We start from the raw sequence: 27,525 nt of genomic DNA, 5'->3' as shown, positions 1-27,525 counted from the left end.
GGGTCTGTTCTCTCACAGTCTAACATTCAGATCACTACAGCATTTACTAGTGATGGTGAACCTTTTAGAGGCCGAGTGCCCAAACTGCAAACCCAAACCCACCTATTTATTGCAAATTGCCATGCCCATCTGGCTTTCTAGTAACAAACTCTGTGCTGGGGCAATGGCACATGTGCCCACAGAGAGGGTTCTGAGTGCCACCTCTGGCACGCGTGCCATAGGTTCGCCATTACTGGCATATACTCACCAATATTTCACAGATGAAAACCTGGATGTGAATGGCCAAGCAACATCAGAGTGTGGTCAAGATGGCAAAAAAGGTAGTAATGACTTTTTGTAAGGAGAGGCTGCAGCCATTTGATTTTGCCTGAACCTACTGGGAAGGGCAAGGCTCCATTGCCTTCCCACACAATTGAATGCAAACTACTTTTGTCCTTTAAACTCAGTTTGCCTGTTAAAATAAACTCAGGGCAAAGGGGATAGTGGGAGGAGGAGAGAGAAATTGGGGCTTTAAAATGCTTTAAAGATCTATTCTTATTGAACGACATATTAAAACAGGTAATTCTCAGGTAATTATTCTCAGGTAATATTGCATGACACACACCCTCCCAGTATGCACTCTGGTAGCTACAAGATTTAACATTTGCTCAGTACTGGGAAGTAAGGCATGAATTTGCAAGAGCTGGGTGGCTCTTTTATTGAGCCCAGTCTATCAAAGATCAGCACTGCAGTCTGATAACAAACAATTACAGTATGTCCATATTTCAGTAGGCTGCTTACACATCAGTGAAAAAATGGCAGTTTAATGATAATTTGTTTATTTGGCCTGGATATGATATGTTTGAGCAAGTGTGGATGATGAATAGACACAGTCATGGAGACCACAGGCCTGAATCTGCAAGCAGAGCAGTGGACGACAGGGAGGCTTGGATACGTCTCAACTATGGGGTTGCTATAAGTCAAGATCAACTTGAGGGCAGTTAACGATAACAGTGCATATAGAATAAGGCTCTAAATATCCTACAAGCACCAGATCCTAACTGATCTTGGAAGCTAAGCAGAGTCAGCCCTGCTTAGGACTTGGATAGGAGAACATCAAGGAAGACCAGGTGATGTAGGCTATATTTCAGAGGAAGAAACTGGCAAAACCACCCCTGAGTTCTTCTTGTCCAAGAAGATCATGGGACTGCCATAAATCAGCAGGTAACTCGAAGACACACACACACACACACTCATGCATATAGTAGGAGCATTTTATGATCTCTTCTTTTAGTCCCCATGTATAATGCAAAGTTCATATGCTACATTTCATGACACTCTAGAGCAGTGGTTTTCAATCATAGGTTCTCCAAATGTTTTGGACTGACACGCTCACACTTTCACAATCCTTGACCATTAACCTCTGCCTAGTGCTGTTGTGATTTGAATTTTGAAATATGTGGAGGACCAAAGGTTGCGAACAGCTGCTCTATATGATCTGCAGACCCTTCGACATGTTCCTTCAGAAGTTTAATGAGGTGCAGCAGGAATGGGATCTGAAAAACTCCATTGCAAATGTAGCAGCCCAAGCTTGGATTTGTGTCTCTGGACATTTAAACCTGGAGAGCATTTGACTGTGCATAAAATACTCAACCGAATGTGTAGAAAGTGTGAATTGTCCAGACATACCACAGTTCCCACAACAGGCTTTAGAACTGCTTTTCTCCTTCCTAAAATGATATTTCCGCTTATGAAAGCAGCCCTGAAGTGGCCCCGGATATGTGTAGATAAGAGTTTGTTTGCTCAACACTCTCCTTGATAACGGTGTGTTGGATAAATGTACAGTTGCGTGCTGTTCTTACTGTTTGTTTTGGAGAAGGCCCATAATTCAGAGGTAGAACACATGCTCTGCATGTAAAATATTCAGTTCTCAGCTTCTTAAGTTGTTTTTAAATAAAGACTTCTAGGCTGGGAAAGACTTTTGAAGTAATCTTGGAGAGCCGCTTCTGAATGGAAGGAAGGAGATGGTGAAGGGCTGAATGGAACAGTGGTTTAACTAAGTTAAGTGTGGCTTCATATTTTCCTCAAGGGTGACACTTGTCATGAACATCTTCATCTGTGGCAAAATATATGTTATGCTCAAAAACTCTGAGGAAGCATGAGTAAAGAAAAAGCATCTTCCAGCCATAAACTTTAGTTTGCTTTGGAACAGAGAGCAAGAGTTATAAGGTATAATAATACCTTCAACTGATAACAGAACAACATGTTCCATCCTTTATCTACTCATCGCTATGGCCCTGGCTCTAGTCCCTTGTGCTCCTTCCTTCCTTCCTTCCTTCCTTCCTTCCTTCCTTCCTTCCTTCCTTGCCTTTGGCGAACCTGATACATTTTTAATAACCAATGCGGGTGAAATGATGACACCTGGCTGAGCAATTGTTGTTTTGTGCCTTCAAGTAATGTCTGACTTATGGTGATCCTGACTTATCATGGGTTTTTCTGGGGCTGAGAGAGTGTGGGTTTCCATTGCTGAGTAGGGAATCAAACCCTGGTGTCCTGGGCTGGGTCCAACTGCCTCAAACCACTACACCATGCTGGCTCTTACACCACAGTGAATGGCACCACTGAGTATATCTAGCCTTCTGTCCTGGAGAGAAGCTCAGCATGGCTTATGTTGCTTACAAAGTAATAAAAGCGTGTTTCTCAAAGAATATAAAATACTATAATCATGCTAAACCAGGACCATAAAACTCAGCTTTGTAGAATGCTTGCCTAAACAAGCATGCTAGCTTGACTCCTAAAAAATTGTACAATGGTCTGCCTTGAGAAGCATCTCCATAAATGTCCTTTTCTTCACTTGCCAGAGCAGGGTCTAATCAGTTAGTTTTTGTAGACTTAACATGGATGTTCATATGAGAAGCAGTGCTTCCTGCATAGGAGCCTTGTATATTAACTCACTAATGTTTTGTTGCCCTTAAAGGTGTTTTACTAGCCAGATAACTATGACATGTCATTGGCCTGATACAAACAGAACAAGAGAACAAAATAAGTTCTCTTTCTAATTTACAGAGGTTTCCTTGCCTGGAGGCAAGTTGATCATTGCTTTATCTGCTGCAGGCAATTGTGTGAAGGGCTGACTATGAATCTGATGTGTAGGGATGGTGATAACGCCTTATCTGTGAACAACTTGAATGAGAGAGCTGAGAATTGGATAGATGTGGAAGGGCAGCTAAGGTGACACAAATCGGGCTGAAAAACAACTGTCTTATAGTTCCTTAGATTAACATTTATTGCAGCATAACCTTTCATGGACTTTTCTCAAGTGCAAACAAAACTATCCATGCTTGGATGGTATATAGGGGCATATGAATACATGGCAGGGCATTATTGTCATTGTGTGCCTTCAGGTTGTTTCCAGTTTATGGTGACCCTAACACAACTCTATCGTAGGATTTTCATGGCAAGATTTGTTCATAGGGAGATTGCCATGGCCTTCCCCTGAAGATGAGAGAGTGTAACTTGCCCAAGGTAAGCCAGCGGATGTCCATGAATGAGTGAGGATTTGAACCCTGGTCTCCCAGAGTCCCTAGTCCAGCACTCACACTACTATACCACACTGCTTCTTAGCATCAGAATTAGCCCAAGATATTTTCCTAGAGGGTTCAACGATAAAATGTCACCCTTTCCCACATACACAGACTCTCTGAAGTGGGGGAGTGTGAAGTCCTAGCCCATATTTTGTGCCCCCCAAGACTTAGGGTGACCCTGGGCAAGTCGCACACTCTCAGCCTCAGAGGATGACAATGGCAAATCCCCTCTGAAAAAAACTTGCCAAGAAAACCCTGTGATAGATTCACCTTCACTGTAAATCAGAAACAACTTGAAGGCACACAACAACAAAAGGGATCATTGAAGGAGCAGCATGAAAAGGCTAGTCGATGCAGCCACAGGCTTTCAGTCTCAAGGAGCACAGAATGTTTTTCTTAGTGCTTGTGGATTGTAAAGGACAGGAGGGCTATAAAGGTTGCATACAAAGCAAATAATGTCAAGGATGGTTTCTCAGATAAGTACTTCCTGTTTTTAGTATATATTGCTTCTAAGAAGGATACGTATAAAATGGTCTGCTAAGCCCAGTCGTACATTGTGTATCATTCTTTCTGTGAACTTGACCTATTGTGGCTGTGAAAAGAGAATATGGAAATGAATTCTGTTTGAAATAGCTGGTTAATGAATTGTTTAATGCATTCCTCTTGTGTCTTTGAAAAACTGTGCAGCTTAAGAAAAAATCCAAAAGAAATAATAAGGAATATATATGCAAAACATGACAAGCAAAAACAATTATTTACTGTTTTAAACCACATTTAAAAGCAACTCTGTTTGGTTTTAAGAAGTAAATAAATAGTTAACACAATGGCAGAATGCTACAGGTTCCTGGCTTATGGTACAAAACACAACTAATAGTGAAACAGCCTCCTGTACTTATAAATAACTAAAAAGTTACTGTTGTACCACAGAAGGTGTGATGTTATTCCTTGTGAACTTGTAGTCATAATGTAACACCTATAGGACTGACTCATGTTAGGGACTTACACACACACACAAGTTTCTTTTATGGATGCTTATGTTCTCTTTTGCGCACTGTGGGGATTGCAATTCCCTTCCTCTTTCCACATTGCCCAACCTTCCCCAACTTAACTGAAGACCCTCTTTAGCCCCTTTAGCACCACAGCTATTCCATGCTTCACGGGAACCAGGATGGATTAGAGAAGCACTTGGCTATGTCCCTGGAGCTGGGTGCGAAATGATCACACCAGCTAAGACCTCTGGAGGACCCTGGCAGATTTCAGTGCTTATGGCATCATTTCGTGTTTGGTTATGAGGATGTAGGCAGGCACTTCTGCAACCCTGTCCATACCCCACAAACCATAATGGCCATGTACCATTCTTCAGCAGCTCTTGAGTAAGTCTGGCATGTGGTATATGGCCCAGCTGAGCATGCGGATGTGCATGCAGATCTGCTATACTGAGCCATGCAGGATCTTATCCATAGTATCTTTTGGAAAATGTAACTGTTTTCAAGCAACTGATTGTTCAAAACTGTTTTACTTGTTGTCCTGTAAATGTAAGACTCTAAAGGTTTTACTTCTTTGTTTCTTGGTTTTTAGGATATGATGATATCTCAGAGACAAACTTGATATCACACAGTGTTTATTCCGCCAAACACGTACAAGAAAGTCATCCCAGACCCATTCGCAGGAAAAGAAGCGTTGGTAAGGAACAAGAAATTGGACTATCTGTACAAAAATGGCACAAGGCATTGGGGATCGATGCAAGTGCTTTGTGGTTGGCCTTTGGGGGAAACAAAATAGAGTAGTTGTTTAAGAAAAATGACCTTGTAAACACAAGGAGGAACATTTCATATTTTCTGCTCCTTTCTACAATTCAGACATATTCTGTTAGGGTGACATACACAGAACATTCTTTCATTCATTTTGTTCATGTTGCAGCATGTTCACAGTGAAGTGTGAGCTGGGAGATGCCATGCTGTCTTGATTCAATTTAGCCATTTTCAAACTATGTACAGGACTGAATTAAATGACAGAAGAGCTCTGTCAGCTGAAACCAGGCCAAGATAGTTTGCTGTTTGAGTCAAAGGACAAGATGGCACAAACACGCTTTCATTCAACTTACAGGGTGAACTGAACTGCCCCTTGAATTTTACTTCAACACAAGTGAAAGGTCATTATCGTCTGTTGAATATGGTAGTAGCAGGTTCGATTGGCGAGTGCACATGGGTTATGTGATACATACAGCTCTATTCTTTAATAGAGTGAACAGGGGTTGCCTGAAGCAGATGCCTCACTTTGGTGAATGTCAGGGCAGCCTTCCTCCAAAGCACTTGGAAAAACGATTCACATAGCAATGGGGTGGAGAGGACAGAAGCTTTGTTCTGTCTAGCTTGTGAAGTTGTTAATTTAAATTAAACCTGGGCGTGAAGGATGCGAGTCTGAGTCAAGCTTGAGCCCTTTTGCTGGTCTTGAACTCGCAACCTTGTGGTTTTGAGTGAGTACAGGCATTTAACCACTGTGCCACCAGGCCTCATTCTTACTGCTCTCATCACAAAACGTTCTACTAAAATGGACAGTAGTTTAAGAAAGGGTGTTTTGAATTCTCATCTAGAGAGCTCTAGATAGTGTTTCCCAACCTTTGGTCCCTCATAAGTTGTGGAGTCCAGCTCCCACAATTCTAAACTGTTGGCCAAGTTGGCTAAGGCTTTTGGGATCTGAAGTCCAAAACAAATGGAGGGGACCAAGGATTGGGAACCACTGCTCTAGTGCATCCAAAAATTATAAACCCCATGATTCCATAGAATGCAGCCAGCAGATAAAGTGGAATCATATTGCTAAATGTAATGTGAAATGGCCCCAATTCGCCATGGATTTGTTTAATCTTTTAAAAACTGATTTAATCGCTGAATTCTACACTACCCCAGCAGCATTCTTGGTGACTCAAGGGGGATTCTCACTGCTAGGTCCCACACAACAGCGATAAGCTATCGCATACCTTGTGAGCTTTTTCAAAACAAAGGATGTTGCTAATCCAGATGTATCTCATTCCTTTTACAGAAGAAGCCATTCCTGCTGTCTGCAAAACACGAACCGTTATATATGAGATACCTCGGAGTCAGATCGACCCGACATCTGCTAGCTTTCTGATATGGCCACCGTGTGTGGAGGTGAAGCGCTGTACAGGCTGTTGCAACACCAGCAGTGTGAAATGCCAGCCGTCACGGATACACCACAGAAATGTTAAGGTGAGAAAGGCAGGGACATTGGTGTACCAAGGTGGGCCAGAGGGCAGGGTCTCCAAGTATGTTTACACTGACCCCTTCCCTTTCCCCTGGCAATGGTGACACCTGCACAAGGCAAATGGGGCATCTCTCTTATTCACTCTCAGTGGAAATCATTACTTTTGTATGCCTAATGATACTCTGCCCTTACTTTCCAATATGTCCTCACCTGTGTCCTTGGCTCTGACACCAGCAGTCCCAGCCATCCCCAAATCCCCCACCATCTAAACTATACGGCCTCTTTTCCCTTCTGCTCCTCAGACCTTCACAAGTGCCATGTTGTAGTACTCCCTCCCTTTCTTTTTCACTCCCTGTTCTCCATTCTGTCTTTCTGATCTCACTTCCTTATCCATCCCTTTGACTCTACCTATAATAGCAATACAAAAGACTCTTGCTCCTTTAATGGTTTCTTCCCATTTGCTCTTACTGTCCCTTATGCATGGGATTCCCTTTCCATCATCTACATGGTGTCAGTTCTCTAAACACTTAGCATTTATTTAGGATGTTTAGAGTACTTAAAATGTTTCATATGGGCTACCATTTTATGATCCTTTCAGTAACCTTCTAAGGAAGCTTATTGTTTTATATTCTGGGGAAGAGAAGCTAAGTGTGTGTATGTGTGTGTGTGTGTGAGAGAGAACAAAATTGGCCTAAGGCCAGTGTTTACAGTATATGATAGAGGCAAGATTCACATTGGAAGTATTTCAAGTTGTACATCCCCTTAGCCATACATTACAACCAAGGATTGCTATTTATCATGCAGGGACACAACTAGGAATCAGAATTTTGTTTCAGTTTGTGTTTGATTAGAATTTGCCAAACTTTGCAAATTCCAAATGTGGTAGCAAAATTGACGGGCACAACTAGGCAGTGATGGTAGGTGTGTATGTGTGTGTGCATGTGAGTGATGACAAAATATGTCTTATAATTCTAGTTGTATTCCTATCCTACTATTTGAGCTGAAATCTTCTTAGAATTAGGGCTGAAAACACAATGCTGAATGGTAAACATACAGTGTAATAGAAAGATTGGATAGTTGCTGTGTTGAGAAAGGAGACTTGCGGTTATTTTGGAGTGTTTTGTATCTACAACAGGAATGGTTCTACTTTTAGCCAAAGAGAAGCAACAACTTCAGGGGGCGATGAAGGATGGGGTGGGAGTGGATAACAGTGATGGCTTTCCCTGACTTTTCCTTCTGAGTTGTTTGGACTTTCCTCTTTATCAGAAGTCAGAATTACGTATATCTACCCCCTACTTTGTGTTTATATCTTGCCTTATGTCCCCAGAAGTGGGACTCAAGCTAGCTAGTATTAAAGTTAGATTCAGTTGGCTTCTTTGTGTGGAATGGAGGAGTTGTCTAGTTGTGCCATCTTGTCCTTCACCTTAGGCAGCAGAATGACTTGGCCAGCCTGGGCCTCATCAACTTTCCCCTTCTCATTTCATTTTAAGTGGAGTCTAATTGACAACCTCACCATTCTTGAGAAATCCTTAAAGTATAACATATATGCCACACATGCATGCACAGGGAGACAGAATGATAGTGGAGACTGAGAGTGACATAACGGCTATATTTAAATATCTGAAGAGATGTCATGGAGAGCATGGACCAAGCTTGTTTTGTGCTGCTGCAGAGACTAGAACATGAACCAGTGGATCCAAATAGCAAGAAAAGAGGTTCCACCCAGACGTTAGGAAGAACTTATTCATTGTTAGAGCAGTTAAACAGTGGAATTGATAGTGGACTCTATGGAGGTCTTCAAACAGACATTGGATGGGCATTTTTCAGTAGTGCTTTATTTGTATATTCCTGCATGGCAGGGGATTGGATGAGATGGCCCTTTTAGCCACTTTGAGCTCTGTGATTCTATGAAATATTCATAATAACAAGTTCTCCTGTTCTAAGAGAACATGTAGAGAATGAAACAGTGCAGATATAAGGGGAGTTTCCCCCCTACATATTAATTTATGTCCCTCTGGGGTCAGTTATGACCAAGAATGCGTAGGAAGGCAAAATGGCATAAACTAGCAAACTGACCTGATTATGCCTTTCTCACAAACCTTCGCAGCCTCTCTCTTGATTTTAGGATGATAGAAGGACTCAGGGGAGATTTTGAATGTAAAAATCCCCATACAGCCATGTTTCCTTAATTAAACATCATGTAGGCAAAACTAAGCTTTTATTTGTGGAAACTTGGTGCTTTTGAATTGGGGTGGGGAAAATGTGTTTCATATAGACTCCTCTCTTGGGATTTGAGACTCCTTATGGCTTCATGCCATATTTACTCATTAGGCAAAATCCTTTTTTCCCCCTGCCTGCCACAGTCTATCAAACATTTTACAAAATGAATGGTAATTATTCACTGGCGCATTCTTAGTCCCAATGGAGTTTATCACATGGGAGGGATCCCATGCAAAAACGGGATCTATCGTGAAAAACCCCTGCATAATCAGATTTATCATTAGATGACGTCTGGATTAACCCAACATTAACCTAGTCAGAAAGTAGAAAAGACACGCAAAAGCGCAATTAGTTTTCAGACGATGTTGCTGTTAAGGTGCATTAACACGACATTAACCCGGCGAGAAAGAAGACAGAATGCGATTCATTTTACTTCCCGAAAATCCCCAAAATAAAAAGAATCACATTTTGTTGACTTTCTAGCCAGTTTAATGTTGCGTTAAGCCCGATGTGTCTGAAAATCAATGGCGCTTTTGAGTGTCTTCCTGTTTTTCTTTCTTTCAGGTTTTAAATCTTGTTTCAAATCCCATTTCTGCATGGGATGCCTCCTGAGTGATAAACTCCAGTTCTGGTTTTACATTGGTAAAAATTAGCAACACTACTTTGGAAGTTAAATTCACTAGTAGATCTGTAACAAGGATTTCATGATCCCGGGAGACTCCTATTCTCTATAGCAGTGATGGTGAACCTTTTCGAGGCCGAGTGCCCAAACTGCAACTCAAAACCCACTTATTTATTGCAAAGTGCCATGTCCCTCTGGCTTTCTAGTAACAAACTCTAGCAAACTCTGGGCTGGGACGATGGCACATGTGCCCACAGAGAGGGCTCTGAGTGCCACCTCTGACATGTGTGCCATAGGTTCGCCATCACTGCTCTATAGGCAGATATTGTATTTATCTCTTCCACCTTCCTCTCTTTGCCATTTCCATTGATTTACATCTCTTTGTTCTGCTTCTCATAGTGGCTCACTAGATAACTCTAGGAAGCCAGCAGTAAAAAGTGATAGCTGTCAAATCTCCCCTTCCTTGGCACCCCAGCAACTGATATTTAGTCCAGAAAACCCAGAACACCCCTATGCTCTTTGCTCAGGCTCCTTGGTAGTCAATGAGTAGTCAATAAAACAGCATTTTATGAGTTTTAGGTATGAACAAACTGATCCAGCTGGTGTCTTCTAAGTTGAAAACACAACACTCAATATGTGTGTATGTTTTGTGTTGATGGCTGGGGAGGGGAAGAGTGCGATTCTGACATTTCAGATGTTATTACTACACAAAACCTTCTTCAGTCCCTAGTCGCATTTTCAAATGTGCTACTTCTTTCATCCCTCCCTCCTCCCAGCAATATGCTCTGCAAACATTAATTTTAAAAGCAAGGGAGGATTGAGGGCAATCTAATTAACCTGAATGCTGAAGAGCAAACGTAAAGGTTTAGCAAAAACAAGGCAGTATTAATACAGCTGGGTACCGCAGTGCTATTAATCTTGGCATCTTTCTTCTTCTGTTGGGGTATTGGGCTTTCTAAGTGAACTCAGGGCTGCTGTTTACCAGCTCTCATTGGGGATGTGATGACTTGCCATGGGTGACTACTTCAAGCCTTACTTTGCTGCTGCATCCCTGATGGCTCTCTCAGGTCATTGCTTAGGGAAGATATAAGGAAAAATTGGGGTGAGTTTCGAGAGTGTGGAAGTCTTGGGGCTCTTTCCTGGCAACGTGGTCTCTCAACTTGAATTGGTAAGCAAATGCTCAAGGAGTAGCTGCTGCCAGGAGTAGCTGTTGCAGTTTGCTTTTGCCTGAGCCTACTGGGAAGAGCAAGATTCCAACTCCCCGCTGTTGAATGAATTGCCTAACTCCTAAATATAAGCAAGACACCCCTTAGGTTCACACAACTACTTGTACTATTCTCTGGATCCCAGTAAACATGAAATAAAAGAGTAATTCTGTTAGCCCCTTGTATTTACAACAAGCAACATCCGATTACTGTCATCCATACCCAACAGTTGCATTCCAGAGGTCTTGAGAAAATCCTCCCTGTTCTAAACCTTAATTAAAACAGGAGCAAAGTAGCCTTTGTAGAGAAGGGCAAACTGACCTCACTGTCACACCAGTCATTTCCAAACAGAAAATCCATATTTATTTCCTCTTGCCTCAGATGCTCAGGCAGCTCTCTCTCTGTCTCTTTCTCTCTGCCTTTGATATAACTAATTGTTTCACAAGCTCTTTGGAATTCCCATGTTTGGAGATGAATGGCCTATGTGTGCCATAATCCAGAAGATCCTCTTTTGGGGTCACCCAGAAGGTGCTGAGGGTGGAGGGTGGGATCTGTTTTGCTTATTCCCACAAGAGAGCTGAGAGCTTCTCTTGTTCTGAGTCTGTGATGTCAAGCTTATGTAAAAGTCGCTTTTTGGAATGACATTGAAAAGACCTCCATTTCTCACCCTTCTTTTATTGACAAGATGGTGAGATCATAGTGCAGGGCTCAATAAGCCCACTCTGACTGGAAATATATCCATTTAGTGGAGAGGTCACTGTGTAGGATGTTGAGAAGCCAAAGAAAGCATGCAGAGACAAATGCACAGCCAGACTTGAGCCAGGAACACTGGGCTTGTATGGCTACCATATCCTGCAGGCTGGTAGCCAGAGGCGGTTGCCCCAATAAGCAGGTCAACAATCCTAGAAGCTGAACTTTTATACCGCACCTTTCTCATTGTGTCGGACCCAAAGTGTCATGCCTGGCAACATGTATGATGGTTATGAGGTTGTTTGGTAAAACATGTTTATTTAAACACGTTGGAAATGAAGAAGGCCAGATGGGCAAGAGATAGAGAGTTGGTCAGGGCTAGCACCAGTGGCCAAGTAAAAAAGGTTTGGCTACTTATCTGCCTGGCTGATCGAAGTTTTAATTCCCCAGCTATGGACAGTCCTGCAGCTTTGTCTACAGTCAAAACATCCCTAAATGTCTTCTGGACATCCTATTACAATTAATGAAGTAGATATTTTCCTCGACATTACTTCTTTTAAAATACGAGAGAGGGGCCATTCTTATATGGCTTCCCCCTGTGAGCTGCCTGATATATGTATAAAGATGTATTGTAGATGCTATATCTATATGATGTAATAATAAAGGATATGGGAATTATTGTTGTATATCCACACATCTCGACCCACCTCAGCTTGCTGTTTTTTGACTATGGGACACAACCTGTGTTTTTGATCACCTTACGCCTTTAGAAAAGGAGTTTCATCAGGTCCAGTGTTGTAGGCACACTTCAGTATGTTGTTTTTAGCCGTTAAAGCCCTAAGTGGAACAAAGGCATTTTGAAAGACCATCTTAAGAGAACTTGCCTATGATCAAAAATATTTGTTTTGGAGGCCTTTCCTTGCGCAGTTTCATCAGAGGTGAGTGTGTGTGATGATAGGAGCTTACAGTCAGTGTATCCTGACTGGCCACTGTGCAAAACAGGATTAGACAGGCCTTTCACAATGTAGACACTCCTGTTGTTGTTTTTGTGTGCCTTCAAGTCATTTCCGACTTACGGCTACCCTAAAGCAAACCTATCATGGGGTTTTCTTGGCATGATTTGTTTAGAGGAGGCTTGCCATTGCCTTCCACTGAGGCTGATGAATTGGTGCTGGCTTCTTTAGCATTCAGATGCCCCCCTCCTGAGCTTTTCACTCTCAAAAAGTTTTCATTGTGTCATGAGTGGTCCTTGGCTTTAGTCCTATTTTACTTACTCTTTTTCTGTTATTGTTTGGGTGTGTAAGGTTGCAGATTGCTTTACCATTTGCTGTATTTAATTCAAAGGCATTTTTTTATTGGCCTGCTGTTCTGATAATATGGTAAACTGCTTTGGGTATAGATTTGTATAAGAGGAAGATTTTAAATTAAATAGCATTGCCTATTACTATTACTAACTAAGATGTTACTTTTAAAAATCATAACACTAAACTTTGAATCCTCCCAGTATTTCAGATTAAGGCGGCCAAAGCATCGATAAATAACTTTTGCAAGCTCTGAATTAAGCAGATCAAAGCCACCTGCTATGAACCAGTTTTTCTACTATTACTCACAAGAAGTAATTTTTTTTCTTGTATTAGTCCAGAGTCCAGTAGTTTCTAAATTTTAATGCCTACTGAGTAAAATGCAGAGTACATGATGCAGATGTTTGGTAAACCTTTTATGAAGCATAGCAAATTATGCAGCCATTATCAACCCACTCCATGTTTTTGGATTACAATTCTTGTCAACCAAAGCCAGAGGAAATGATAGAGGTTGTAGTCTGTCATATCTGGAAGGCACCAAGTTGAGGAAAAACTGCATTAACAGGTCTCGGCAATTTGTTGTTAGCGGCGAAATAAATGAATGCCTTCCATTTAGCAAATTGCCTTTTGGTAATTTGATCACTACATATCTTTGCTATCCACTCAGATCGCTCTCCCTTGTCATATAGTTAAGATGCTGTCTTGTGTTCTGCATTTTCAATAGGATGAATGAATGTTGTAAATCTACTCTGCCTTCCAAAAAGCACCATCAATTAATTCCTTTCTCCCTACAACATAATCCAGCTCTTGCTTCTTGAGCCACTTTACACAAACATCCCTGGTCTCTCAGCTGTTGCTTTTGTGTCCTGCTGACTTTGTGTTGTCTATTTAAACCTCAAGAGAATGCCAGACCTGTATCCCGGAGCTGTATACTGACCCTTGCAACCCTTTTGGAATGGCCCAGTTCCATCGGCCGTCATTCCATCACACTGTTGTTAATCCATTTGAGAGCTGCGGCAAATAAAAGGTCTTTTGAGAAAAGTGACTTGAGTTTTAAAAGGCATTCCATCATATGGAAGCTGCTGATGGTTTTGTTTCTCTTAGTGGTTTTTGCAAAGTTGGTGTAGGCAGTTCCCCCCATTAATTTCATGTACTTACTTAAATGTTCCAAGCACTGAATTCATTTTCATGGTTTAAAATTAACCCTGGGTTCTGTCTTGTGAGTCCCAGAATAGATGATGCTCTGAAAGGAATTGCAAATAAATAACACAGGGTCACCAGTTGTAGTCACTGTGGGATTGTTATGTCATGGCATATCATCCAACATTTCGCAGATGAAAACTGGGATGCATGTGGCCAAGTAATATCAGAGTGTGGTCAAGATAGCAAAAGTTACTATTGAGGAAGAACAGGAGATGCTAGGAGATGCTGTATCAGTTTGCTTTCTGAATTGAGGGTAAACTACTTTTCAACTTTGAACTCAGTTTGAAGTAAGAGAAATGGTGAAAGTGAGAGGATGAGAGAGAAACTAGGGCATTTTAAAAGCATGTGAAAAAGTGGGATGACAGCAGAGTAAATTGGGACTGTCATTGTCAAACACTGAAACATTTGGAAGGTATGCCAAGGCTTGCAGGTCAAGAATGTTTTGGGTTCCAATCTTGCATGGAAGAGATTCTAATTGACCAAATATATGTACAGTTTAGGCCTCTTATGAATTGATTGTGGCCATTTTTCTAGGGTGACAGAACCTGTGTATTGATGTGATGTTGTCTTTACAAACTCTCACAACACTTGGTTTTACTATGTTGCTGGCACATTTATAGAATATGGAATATGAAATATATGTGCATATAGTTTGTCTGCATTGGAAAACAGGAGTAAAGCAACATTCGGCTACAGTTTCTGGCACATATAATTTTCTACACTGCTGATCCGTTTCATCACCAGTAATACATATAGCTGATATGAAAGTTTTTCCATTATTGCTGGGATTCCATCTGGATCTTTGATTGCAGAGGTCTTAATCTGTGTTTTGTTGTTGTAAATGTGATGAATTCATCATCCTTTGATGTTGAGTGACTCAGATTTGCCATACATTTTTCTTCCAACTCTGCACTTGGTGAGAGTTAGACCATGCCAGAGGAAGCTCAAAGCATTATTGCTTCAACCCGTGGTTGACCTTTCGAGCAAAGCATTCTTACGCATTGCAGCCTGCTGTAAATCTTCCTTCATAGAAAACTGACAGCTTTGGAAAATGTTGCAAATATGAACACACCAGACACTATGTCTTTTGTAATAAGGACAGCTAACTTTGCCGCTAGGAAGACTGGTGCCTTGTTACCACCCAAAGTGTCTGCAGATGGTTGAATTTCTGGATATGTTTTAGGTAGCTTTCCTTTGTCCTTGAGATGCTTTGGCATGGTAACCTTTATTTGGTGTCGAAAAATGTTGTCAGATGATAATAGGTTAATCCTGTACAGATTTGGGATATAGAAGAGATCCTGAAACTATGCCTATTATTTTCTAGAAGAGGTAGATTGATAGTAGGGTACATGCTTTGCAAGTTGGATATTATAGATTAATCCCAGGCTAGAAAAGAAGCCACTTGAGGATGTATATTGTTGCTGGCAGAGTTGACAGTATTAGATCAGATCGCTCCAAATAGAGCATCTTCATGTATTCATGAAGTTGGAAGAGAGATGGCTTTTCCAAATGATGCCTTTCCCCCCTTACCTTGGATGAATGGTAATTTATATTGTAAGCCACTTTGGGTCTTATTCAGGAGAAAAATGGGATATTAAATAAATAATGCCTCCCCTTGAAGGAGCATCCAAATGTTGGCTGCAGCTAGTAGCTCCTGGGGCACAATTTTACTAAGCCATTGTATACAATGGGACTTTAGCATCCACTGATTTTTGTATCCTGGAACCAAACGCCAGCGAATACCAAGTGAAGAGAACTTGGATTACAAGTCCCTTAAATGATATTTGACAAATTGGATTCCCTATCACTGTCAGAAAAAAACACTAGGAACCTCAAACCAAGGGTCACTGGCAGTTTGCTCTTCCTGTCTCCCAGGAGTAACAATAAGGCAGAAGAAAGGCCAAGCTGGCTATCCACTCAACATCCAACATCTTTAGTTCTTCTTTCCTCTTCCTTTCCAGATCTTGTCCTCTTTTATATCATGTCTGTTAGACTGTGACCATGCAGCTAGGAACTGTGTTATCTTTTTAAAAATCCACACTATACATTTTAGGTACTTTATAAGATGATAGCATTGACTGCCACCTCCAAGACAAAAATATATCTCAAATTACTTTTCGAGAGTGGAAATTGGAATAGCAGTTTTGGAGCCGTTTTGATGGAGTCAGTCAGTGTTTGCTGCTTGTGGTATGGCATGGCATTGATCAAAGAGAACTTGCGTAGTGGTGACAGCATGTTTTGCTGGTATTTTGTAGCTCTCCATCCCATATAGGTAGATTGAGAGAGCTATTTCCCTGCATAAGAGCAAAACACAAGAGCATCCTTTTGTTGAGCCAATAGGTTGGGTGGATGCAGTCATTCTTTAAAAGAAAAGGAACATCGCTCATCAGCCGGAAGTTATCCAAGATAGCTCTGCAAGCATTTATAGTATGAATGGCACATGGCCAAATGCTACTCAAATTTGGGTTCCCAGCCTAGCATGACTTCCCTTGTAGTCCTGCTTATTTTTAAACGTCCTGCTTCTGCATCTGGGTTATTTTGGCAAGCGAGTGATTTTGGAGTGTGCTTGTAAAATCTTTTTTGCTGTTGTTTAAAGAAACAAAGCATTGAAGGCCACAAGTCTTTATTATGAGCAATTATGAAATACAGACCTTCTTGAACCATCACACGTTTGGGTAGCTGGGGAACCAATGGCTTTATTTGTGTACTTCTTTGAAGGCAAGTGAACTATAAACTAAAGGGGTCTGTACAATGAAACCTCTGTCTAGTTCCTTACCTTAGAAAATAAAATAGGCACATGAATGCCATATCAATAAACTCTTTTTCTTTGCAACGTCATTCCTGATGAACCTTCTTCTCTTTTTTAAACCACAGGTGGCAAAAGTGGAATATGTTAGAAAAAAGCCAAAATTAAAAGAAGTCTTGGTAAAGCTAGAAGAGCATATGGAGTGCACCTGTACATCATCAAATTCTAATTCAGATTTTCGAGAAGAAGAAACTGGTAGGTGGGATGATGGTGGGATGTTAATTGGGTGGTGATGGAAATGGCGTGGCTCCTCATTTTCTCAGTGTGGGCTCTTGTGCATTAATGTTCAACAAGAGAAGATACATTGGTGATGGTGGTGGTGTGGTGGTGGTATCTCCTTGGTGATGGAGAATTGTTCCAGTCATGTTATTAGGACTCTTATTTGGAGTGTTAGTATTATATTTATTTAATTTAAAAATGTTTACATACCATCTCTTATATATAAAAAAATTCAAGGTGGCTCATAGCTCTGTACATGTTAAAGACAAAGTTACCAGACCATAAAAAATTACATAATTAGTGATAATAAACAATAATAGCTAAAGCGAATAGAGATGACGATTAAAATGGCATGGATTCATTTGCCCAGGGAGCTAAAATGAAAAGCACCTCAGGCTAAATGCCTACGATCTTCATAAAGTGGTAGGAAACCGTCAGAGAAGGAGTGATGGTCCTTCACATCCCATCCTCCTTCTGTGCAACTTGCAGCCAGTGTAGTGTAGTGGTTTGAGCATAGGACTTGGGACTCTGAGGACCAGGATTTGATTCCTTGCTTAGCCATGGAAACCCACTGGGTGACTTTGGGTGAGCCTCACTCTCTCAGCCCTAGAAAGCCCCATGATAAAAAATAATCTTAGATAGAAAAACCCTTATGTCGCTGTATGCCAGATGCAATTTGAAAGCACACAACAATAAACTTAAAACAGCAGACACAATGTAGTGTAACTGGTAATATCTGAATGGTCCTGTTTGCCCCCCCCCCCAACAGTTACAAAGGCACTACACACAGAGCATCTCTTCTTAAAGCAATAAGAATAAACACATTAAGAAGTACAACAGATTACTTGTCTTCTCCCCATTTGAGGCATGAATCGAATTGGGGAACCAAGGGTACTCTAGATGTATTTAGATTCCAACTTCCATCAGCCTCAGCCAGCAAGAGGATGGAAAGTTGCAATCTGACAATATCTGGAGCGCCATGGGTTCCTCACCCTTGCAGTGAAGTATTAATATGCTTTAACGTTTTATTGAAATGAGAAATGCTTTGCCTTTGGGGTTTTTCTCTGTTTGCTCTTTTTTTTTTACACCAACCCTGCCCTTATGTCAACAGGAAAGCCTAGGGAAAAGGTTAAAAAACGGAAACGAAAAAAGTTAAAACCCTCATAAAAAATACTGCTGATGACCAGGTAGGACCTGCGTACTGAAACTACCCCTAATAGCACCAACAATGGAAACCACAATCAACTATCCTCACTCTCCTTCCTGATCACTGTTCAACATGCTCACCTTTGGCTACCTTTGAACAGACACAAAATCAGGCATGATTGGCTTGGATAATTCTTTTAATTATTATTTTTACCTTTAAAACTGCACTCACTGCTACAGACTATCCCATGTTCTGAAATTACTTTCTTTCCCTTGCTCTTTCTAAAAAAAGAGGGTATTACTAATATATACATTATTGTCATCTGCCATTCCCTGCTCTTCTCTAATTATTGTTGATTTCTGGGGGGAAAGGCGCTCTATGATATTACTAGAATGGATAGATACTCAAATGGTGTAGTTGGCTGTAAAATCACAATGTACATAAAGTTAGAATCTGCTCAGTCTTTAAGGTCTCATTCATCCAAACATGGTAAACTGGCTAGACTTCTTAGATTCAGATGAGACAAAAAGAAGGACTTTGTCACCCGGTGTATTCTTAAATTGTGGGATTTGTTTGCTGCCAGTGTTGTAGTTGAAGCATATGTAATGTTTAACCTGTAATCCAGGTTTGAGACATGCAGTTTAAGTGAAAAGGTACAATGATTTTTGAAAACAATGTAACAACACATCAGAACATTGGTCCGATACAGACAGCCCAAAGCACCATCATAGGGCTGATTTTAGGGCTCCAGAGGACTGGATGTCCATACACACCCAGCCCTTCTAGTGGAGCCTGTGCACCATCTTGCTGGGGCCCCACCAACACGGGGTGCGCGATGATGACGTGCAGGTGTCTGCGCGCCCACACGGCACTCGCCGGAAGCATTGTCGTCAATGCACATGAGCGCCATTATGGCGCTCTCAAAAAGAAGCCACTTTATGCAGCTTCTTTTTAGGGTGTGCTTCAGTGTTGTGTGGTGCACCGACGAGGGGGAAAGACGGGTGGCATGGAGCTCCCCATCTGTCCAGCCCCATTATTTCAAAATTTAAAAAAAATCCTAAAATACAATTTTGAAACAACTAAAACAGAGCAGTTTCAAACATTAAAGGCCATGTAGAACAGCATTGTTTTAGCTGCTGATTAGAAGCTCAAAAGAGATGGAAGCCGCCTAACCTCCTTCCCTTGGTAGAGACTTCCATTATTCAGGTGCCGCTACAGAGAAGACCCTTTTATGTATTCATACCAAGCTAACCTTGCGAGGCAACAAGGTCTCCTCTGAAATCCTCTAATTTTGGATAGTAAGGATGCATTTGGTGCCATGCTTTTAAATGCTGAGAGTTGTTATAGTGTAGTGTTAGTATTATGTATTCATACCAAGCTAACCTTGCAAGGCAACAAGGTCTCCTCTGAAGTTCTCAAATTTTGGATAGTAAGGACGCATGTGGTGCCATGCCTTTAAATGCCGAGAGTTGTTACAGTGTAGTGGTTGGTGTGTTGGATGGGGATGTGGGAGATCCAGGTTCTGCTCGCCATTGAGCTGTGGATAGCGTTGGGCCTGTTACACTCATTCTCTCAGCCTGGCAAGCCATACAAGATTATTGTGAGGATAAAGTAGGGAGAGGCAGAGCCATGTAGTTTGTGAAGTTGAAGGCTTTCATGGCCGGCATCCATAGTTCTTTGTGGGTTTTTCGGGATGCTGGTGAAACGTCAGGAATAAACTCTTCTAGAACATGGCCACATAGCCTCAAAAACCCACAAAAGATGCTTTGAGCATCTTGCAGGTAAAGCAGATGTAAATGTAACTGACAAATTGACAAAGAGTGCTGTGAGAACAGATGTATGGCAAAACTGCTGCTGTACGTGTTTTCCTGCAAAGGCCACCTAAGTTATTTTTCAGGGGGATGTAGTGTGAATATGTAAAGGGGATCTGGAAGGGAAAACAACGTAGATCTAATTACAGAATTACAGTGTGCACCTTTCTTTCCCTTTCTTTTTTGCAGATGTAAGGTGAAAATAAGCTCGGAAACGTTTTCTCTCTGGGACATGGATGTACATGGTTTGTTACATTCCTGAACCTACTGTGTATGGTGCTTTACTGACTGTATACTTCGTTCGTTCTCCTACGTGGGAGAACCCCAAAAAACTGGCTTAAAAAAAGAGGGAGGGAGAAAAAGAGAAAGAAAGAGAGAGACTTCACGAGAACAACAGAGACAATGTACATTTGTTTAATACGACATCAAAGCAAGTATTGTAGCACTCTACAAAACAATACGAAGTTTCCCTGTCCAAAAAGAAGAAGAGAAAGATGACACGAATGGAACATAACAATGTGACAAAACAAAAGGAAAAGGAACACTAAGTTAAGTGCAGATTTCCTCTTAAAAGAGCAGTCAATGGTGCTTTATTTCTGTTTGTTTTTGTCAAGAGATGTGCCTGCATTCTTGATGAAGATGGATGGACGCTGATGGAGTTTAGGCACTCACACAAAGAAAAAAGAGAGCAGGAATGTATCAAATGCCACGGCAGACACTATAGAAACTGTGCGAGTTTTGCTTGGCGGTGTTTTAAAGTCTATACAAAAAAAAAATCCTTCTGGGGCGCCTTAAGTGGATGTTTTTGTTTTTGTTTTGTTTTTTTACACCATAAAGTTATTATTAAGCTTTCTTTTTACTCTTTGCCTAGCTTTTTATTATCTCTTCGGACTACATTTACCAATAACCCATATAGAAGACTGCTGTAGTGGTGATGATGAAACAGGACACACACAAGTATGGAATTTTCTCCTAGCGGGATGCAAACGAATGAGATGTATTAAAATAAAAATGGTATACCTATGCATAATTTTTCTAAATGTTTCTTGGTTTATGTCCCTGCCCCCTTTTTGCCTCGCTGATTTATTTAAAACAGTGGTTTTCAAAAGTGTTCCCAGGGCATTCTCAAAAGGAGAACAGTAATGGGAGAGAAGCTTCACTAGAAGATAACTGTACCTGTCATTACTGATCTTCCCTTGCAGTTTGCAACTCTGGAGGGAGGGAGAAGCCAGAGGTAAGCATTAGACACATTCTAGGGCACACATTTTACTTTAACGTTATGGGACTAGAGCAGGGCCTGACAGTACTGTCTGGTACCCTGTGTAAGTTGAAGACCTAAATCCTGTTGTTAGTCATGGCTAGAGTAGACCTAAGTGTTGAATAGTGGTTTGAGTGTTGCGTAATGGTTTGAGTGTTGGACTAGAACTCTGGAAGACCAGGGTTTAAATCCATGCTCTGCTACCAAAACCTAATGAACTTGGGCAAGTCATGCTCTCTCAACCTCAGAGGGAGTCAATGGTAAACCCCTCTGAACATACCTTGCCAAGAAAACCCCATCCTCCTCCTCCTCCTCCTTCCTTCAGACCCTCTCCTTCCTCGGGGATGCCCACTGACCCTTTCCCCCAGCTTCTTCATCCTCCTCCTCCTCCTGCTCCGTTTTAGGATCCCCTCCATGGGTCCCTTCCTCCCACAGCCCCTTTCTCCTCCTCCTCCTCCTCTTCCTCCTCCTCCTTCATCACTTTCTCCACCCCCACCTCTCTTTGACAGCCTTCTGCAGCCCAAAAGTCACTCCTGATTTCCCCCTTTCTCCTGTCACCCTTTGCATCCAGCGATTCCCCTGTTTTCGGCTCTTTCCTCCTCCTCCTCCTCCTCCTCCTCCTCCTCCTCCTCCTCCTCCTCCTCCTCCCTTCTGATGATGGGAGGGAATGCTCTGACCTCTGCCCACCCCCTGACCCTAATCCCTCCCTAATTTGCCCCAATCATGATCGAGGGCAAGTTCAAATTTCGGGCAACCCGCACCTTTGGGGAAAAGACGGATTTTAGCCCGAATCTGGATACCCGGGGTAAGGGGCATTTCCTTGTGCAAGCCCCGACATGGATTGTGAAGGATTCGGATCCAATATGAACTTCACGTGCAAGAATCGATTTCAGAACTGGGGTAAATTGTAATGTGAATGGCCCCATAGTTTCACTTTATGGCCACCTAGTTCGGAAATGACTTGAAGGCACAAAAGAAGAAGAAGAGTGGACCCATTGAATCACTGAGATTCACCACTCAACAACTGATGGAACAGGTTTATTCTAGCTATGACTAACCAACTAACTAACCAGCTAAAATGTGTGCCCTCAATGTACACAGAATCCTCAGCAACATGGGACAGTTCTATGACTGATAACACATAGATTCCTCAGCAGACAAAGGGTTTCTGAGGACAGGTTTGAAAGTCACTGTTTTAAAAACATGACAACAGACAACCGATGAGCATGAGCGACCTTAAGCTTTATGCAAGCAGAGAACATGTTTTTCTTTCTTTCTTTTCCTCCCGAAGACTTATACCAGTTGCCCACAAATGATATTGTGGTTGCAATGGCTGTTCTCCTCCCTCGACAAATCTCTTTTGCTATTTCACCTGTTTAAGCTGTGTGAGATGTACAAAGTCTTCTTGTTATCCGTATTGTATGATGTCACTTGCGGCACGGGGACGACCCGGCCGGAAAGCCTAAAATTCTTTATTTTTGGTATTAAAAACAAAGTTATGCTTTATGTGTACTCAACAAAATAAGTGTCTTTTGTAAAGGTGAAGTTTGTATTTTTTAATCTGAAATCAATGGTTTTATATACCCGAGAAAGCCTGCTATGTTTTCTTGAACCAAAAAAAGAATTAAAGGCAGTGGGGAGTGGGGGGAGCATTGGGTGGGATCGGGCGTTTTATGGACATATTTTTCTAGCAGTGAGAGCCCATATAACTTTAAAATATATTTATTTTTCATTATAGCAGGGCAGATGAAGTGAATCAAACCTCATCTCCTATATTTTCAAAGGACAAAATGCACAATTCAGTATTCTAGCCACTGTTGCTTCAGGCACAAGGAGATGAGTGTCTGAAAAGGCATCTCCATGTTTCTATGTCATGCATCGAGTTTTATCCACTATTGATGGGGAGGGGACCTACTCTTGTCCAAATGGAGACCTGTGTGCCCAAATTGGCCGTTCCAAACTGCCTTTGAGCTGCTTTCCTTTTGTCTTTGGCTCAGATCATCGGAGGTAACACTTGTCATCCTCTTTGAAAATATAGGACTATGCAAGATACTTTATGGTAGCCCAGCTTGTATGGCTCATTGATGTTCCTTCCGTGGCTTAGCTTACAGTATGGGTTCTTTCCCCTGCATCTTTTGGTTACAACTCAGACCGTTCGAGATATTTTATCTGTTTAGTCAGGTCAGACGAAACAGAAGTGCTGCTAATAGAGAGGGTTTACATTGCAATAATGGGGACACTTCCCATATTATGGGAATATTATGAAGTCTGCTTCCCATATTATGAATTCACAGCAAAGGAGTGCTCCTACACACTGATCTTCTGCCTGTCAGCATAGGCCATAAGCCTTCTGATGGGCTTGGGCTATGTCATACTCTACAGCTGTCCCAGGGACAGTTTGGATTAATACTCTGTCATCCTACTTTCTAAGCTGCTTTTAAAACATCCCATTTTCTCTCTCCTTCCACCTTTGTCCTCAGCTTACTGAGTTAAAAGTGCAAAAGTTATCTGCTCTCAATTAACTAAACAGGAGGAGAGGAGAGAAGAGGAGGAGGCAGAGACCCACCCTTTCGTGTAAGCTCAGGAAAAAGCAAAATTGCCTCTGTAGCTTCTCTTAATGACTTTATCACATGGCAAAAAGTGATGAGGGCATAGCGGGATGCTCCTATCACTATCGCGCAATTGCAGGAAGATTATCAGATGACATCACATGACGTTTCCATAATTCCATCCTTATCCCGCAAATAGGGAGTATTCTAGCACCACTTTTTATTCACAGGACATTCAAGGGCCATCCAGTCCAACCCCCCAGCCATGCAGGAACTCACAATCAAAGCATCCCCGACAGATGGCCATCCAGCCTCTGTTTAAAGGCCTCCAAGGGAGTGTGTCCCACTGTCAAACAGCTCTTACTGTCAAGAAGTTCCTCCTACTGTTTTGGTAGGACCTCTTTTCCTGTAGCTTGAATCCATTGTTCCATGTTCTAGTCTCTGGAGCAGATGAAAACAAGCTTGCTCCATCCTCAGTGTGACATCCCTTCAAATACTTAAACAGGGCTCCCATATCACCTCTTAGCCGTCTCTTTTCCAGGCTAAACATACCCAGCTCCCTAAGTCTTTCCTCATAAGGCATGGTTTCCAGACCGTTCACCAGTTTGGTGGCTCTCCTCTGGAGATGATCCAGTTTGTCAACATCCTTTTTGAATATGCATTGGCTGCAATGCGGGAATAAGGAAGCCATTGAATGACAGGCATGTACAGATAGGCATGCCAAAATTTATTTCTTTTCTTAATTGTGCATATTCTCCCTGTTAACATTCCAGAAACTGAAGGTGAAAGGGCTATTGTAATGATCCCACCAACATGGATAGCTTAAAAAATCTGGATTAGCTAAATTCTTGGAGGATAAGCCCATCAGTGCCTATGAAATGTGGTGTCTATATATTACTTCCATTATATCAAAGAGACACTATGTTACTGAGTGTCAGTTGCAGGAGAACATGAGTGGGAGGGTGCTTGTGGCACTTACATTTTGATTCTGAACTTACCAGAAGCATTGGTTGCACACGATGGGAGCAGTATGTTGAATTACATAGGCCTGTGGTCCGATTTAGCACAGGTTTCCTGATAGCTTTCTCACCTCCAAATTCACAATAATGTAAATTTTACATCAGGACAAAATGATCATTCTAAAAACCAGAACAAAAACCTAAAATAATTGTGCTCTTGACAATGTAGCCCATTTCCCTCCTGATGCGGAAATGGGACTTTTGAATGTATGTTCTGTCCAGTGAACTTGAGAGGTTCTGGCTTAACCCATACTTGCCCAGCTTGTTTTCATTTTCTGATTCGTAAGAATGAGAAAAACTTGCTTTAAACAAAATGAGAGTTGAGGTTTTTGAAGCAGCAGTATGTGTCAGGTCCAAAACTCTCCAATTTCAGACTTGCAGAATCTGTGTAGGAGCACTTGAACCTCATAAATTCATAATGTGTTAAGCAGCTCTAAGTGAATTTGGATAGCAAGGAGTATGGGATGGACAGAATTATCTTGCATATGACTTTATGTCCCCCTCCAGACTCTATTTTGGTTATATTAGTTATGTAAAATAAAACTACTGAGCTAACTTACAAAATGGTCTCCAAAGAAATAATCTTTTCCTGCACCTCAGATGTAAGGACCAAGGAGTTTGTGTTGAAGATAATGTTGCTGTCTTCAGTATGTATATGGATGTGTTTTATGTCTCTATGTTGAATGACGTATCTCATTTTGAAAAGTAAAATCTTCCTATGCGAAAGATAAGGAAAACATTTCCCTCCTACCCCACTGATGTCAATATGATCTGCTTTTGGTTTCATGTGGGCCAAACGTTTCTTTAGATTTGGTTACTCATATCTCTTGCTTTTCGACACTTCCGCTCCATCCTTTCTGTGCAAACGTGGCCTAATGAAAGCAATTTGTATGAAAATGAGGCATTCTTGGTTTGGAAAGTCGCAGTTCTGGGTTTCTTTTGGGAAATATCTAGACTGGGGGTTAAAAAGGTTTTGCTATAAGTGTCTGTGCTTGTGTTCCACCGAGTGTAACAGTCTCGCAATGTTATTCACATGAATGTATGTGTCGACGTGAAAAAGGAAAAAAAATATGTATAAAATGTAATTTATATATTTATGTCTGAGTGGGAGAGCAGTCATGTTGCTTCGATCTTGATTCCCTCCCCTACCCCTATTAAAAAAAACCCAACTTATAGATTTCACATATCGATTAAAAACATATAGATGATAAATAAAATCAAGGCCGAAGGCTTGGAAAGATACCAGTGTCACACAAGTGGGCTCATGGCTTTTCAAGACTGTGTAAGTGTGAAGCAAATTACATTGATGTGGAATACTGTGTCCAGTTCTGGGCACCACAATTCAAAAAGGACATTGAGAAACTGGAGCCATGTGTCCAAAGGAGGGTGACTAAAATGGCGAAGGGTCTGGAAATCATGTCCTACGAGGAACGACTTGGGGAGCTGGGGATGTTTAGCCTGGAGAAGAGAAGGTTAATTGGTGATATGATAGATAGATTTTGCTGTGAAGGTGCACTTGGTACATGAAACCATAGTTATTTAGAAATCAAAGAGTTGTATAATTGTAAAAGAAGTGTTCAAAACAAGTGCCCATCGGCTCTGTGAATGCTAGCGGGTTTATAGTCCTATAATTGTGTAAAGCTAGCATGCCTAGTGGTTTGAGTATTGGACTATGACTCTGGAAACCAGGGTTCAATGCCTTGCTTGGCCATGAAATCCAAATCACGAGCTCTCAGCCTCAGGGGAAGGCAATGGCAAACCTCCTCCGAACCAATCTTGCCAAGAAAACCCCATGTTCGGTTTGTCTTAGGGTTGCCATAAGTCCGAAATGATCAGAAGGCAACAACATAATGGTCTATGCAGAAGTAAATTTCAGTGAATTCATTTGGACTTGCATCTAGGTTGCAGCCTTAAGGTAAATTATGTTCTTTTTGGGGGGGGGGGAAACGTACTTCTCCAAAAAAGAGAGTGTGAGCAAGTAAAGGCATGTACTGTATTTTATCAGTGCCAGTCTAAGATTTTTACCTTCAAAGGAATGGGAAATTGAAGACTGGATGAAGAGCTTTTCAGTAATTATGCGTCTGAGACTTAAAGCCCTAAGGCAAGTTCAGTACCAGTAGATATCTGCGAAAACCCTGAAGTCCTTTGACTCTCTTGGAAGTCTCAAGTGAAGATGCTGTTAGGACCCCAGGTTCCTCTTAAAACTGATAAGCCAAATGGTGATGAGCTTAGTGTTATTGCAAGGCAGTGATGCTTTCCTACTATACAGAGCTATATAAAGTGTTGCATAAAGATGTATAAAGTGTGACCGAGAACAACTGGATTCCTGGGTGACATCTCTGAATGACCTGGTTGTCCTTATGAGGCCGCCATTAAAAACCCTCATAGCTTTTCTTGGCTTGGCTGTTGTTGTGTGCCTTCAAGTTGTTTCCAACTTATGGCGACCCAAGCTCACCCAGTGGATTTCATGATTGGGTTTTCTTGGCAAGATTCATTCAGAGGAGGTTAATCATAGCCTTCCCGATTCCATTTGTCAAAATGGGAAGTATTGTTCCCAAGGGACAGAAAATGAGCAACGGGACTAAAGCAATGATCTAATGATGCAGCAGAATGGGATGCGGGGGGCATTCCTTTTGCTGTAATGGAAGCTTAACTGGCTTCAGTTCTAGCCATTCTGCAATGCAGTTGGG

At 41.6% G+C, this 27,525-nt stretch overlaps 1 protein-coding gene across 1 annotated transcript in view; it reads left to right on the top strand.

Moving 5' to 3' along the window:
• Positions 1–25,934, top strand: part of PDGFA (platelet derived growth factor subunit A) — a 50,607-nt gene extending 24,673 nt beyond the window's left edge. Inside the window, exons 3-6 of the mRNA XM_089540237.1 lie at positions 5,142–5,246; positions 6,603–6,790; positions 16,901–17,027; positions 20,199–25,934. Coding sequence (XP_089396363.1) covers positions 5,142–5,246; positions 6,603–6,790; positions 16,901–17,027; positions 20,199–20,209 — 431 coding nt within the window. The 3' untranslated portion in view covers positions 20,210–25,934. The remainder of the gene's footprint in view (positions 1–5,141; positions 5,247–6,602; positions 6,791–16,900; positions 17,028–20,198) is intronic.
• Positions 25,935–27,525: the final 1,591 nt, after the last annotated feature.

The sequence above is a fragment of the Sceloporus occidentalis genome, unplaced genomic scaffold (assembly GCF_023333645.1).
Source record: "Sceloporus occidentalis isolate IW3139 unplaced genomic scaffold, rSceOcc1.0.p SCAF_10, whole genome shotgun sequence".
Taxonomy (NCBI): domain Eukaryota; kingdom Metazoa; phylum Chordata; class Lepidosauria; order Squamata; family Phrynosomatidae; genus Sceloporus; species Sceloporus occidentalis.
Note: the sequence above shows the minus strand (reverse complement) of the source record. Positions and strands in the feature narration are given on the sequence as shown.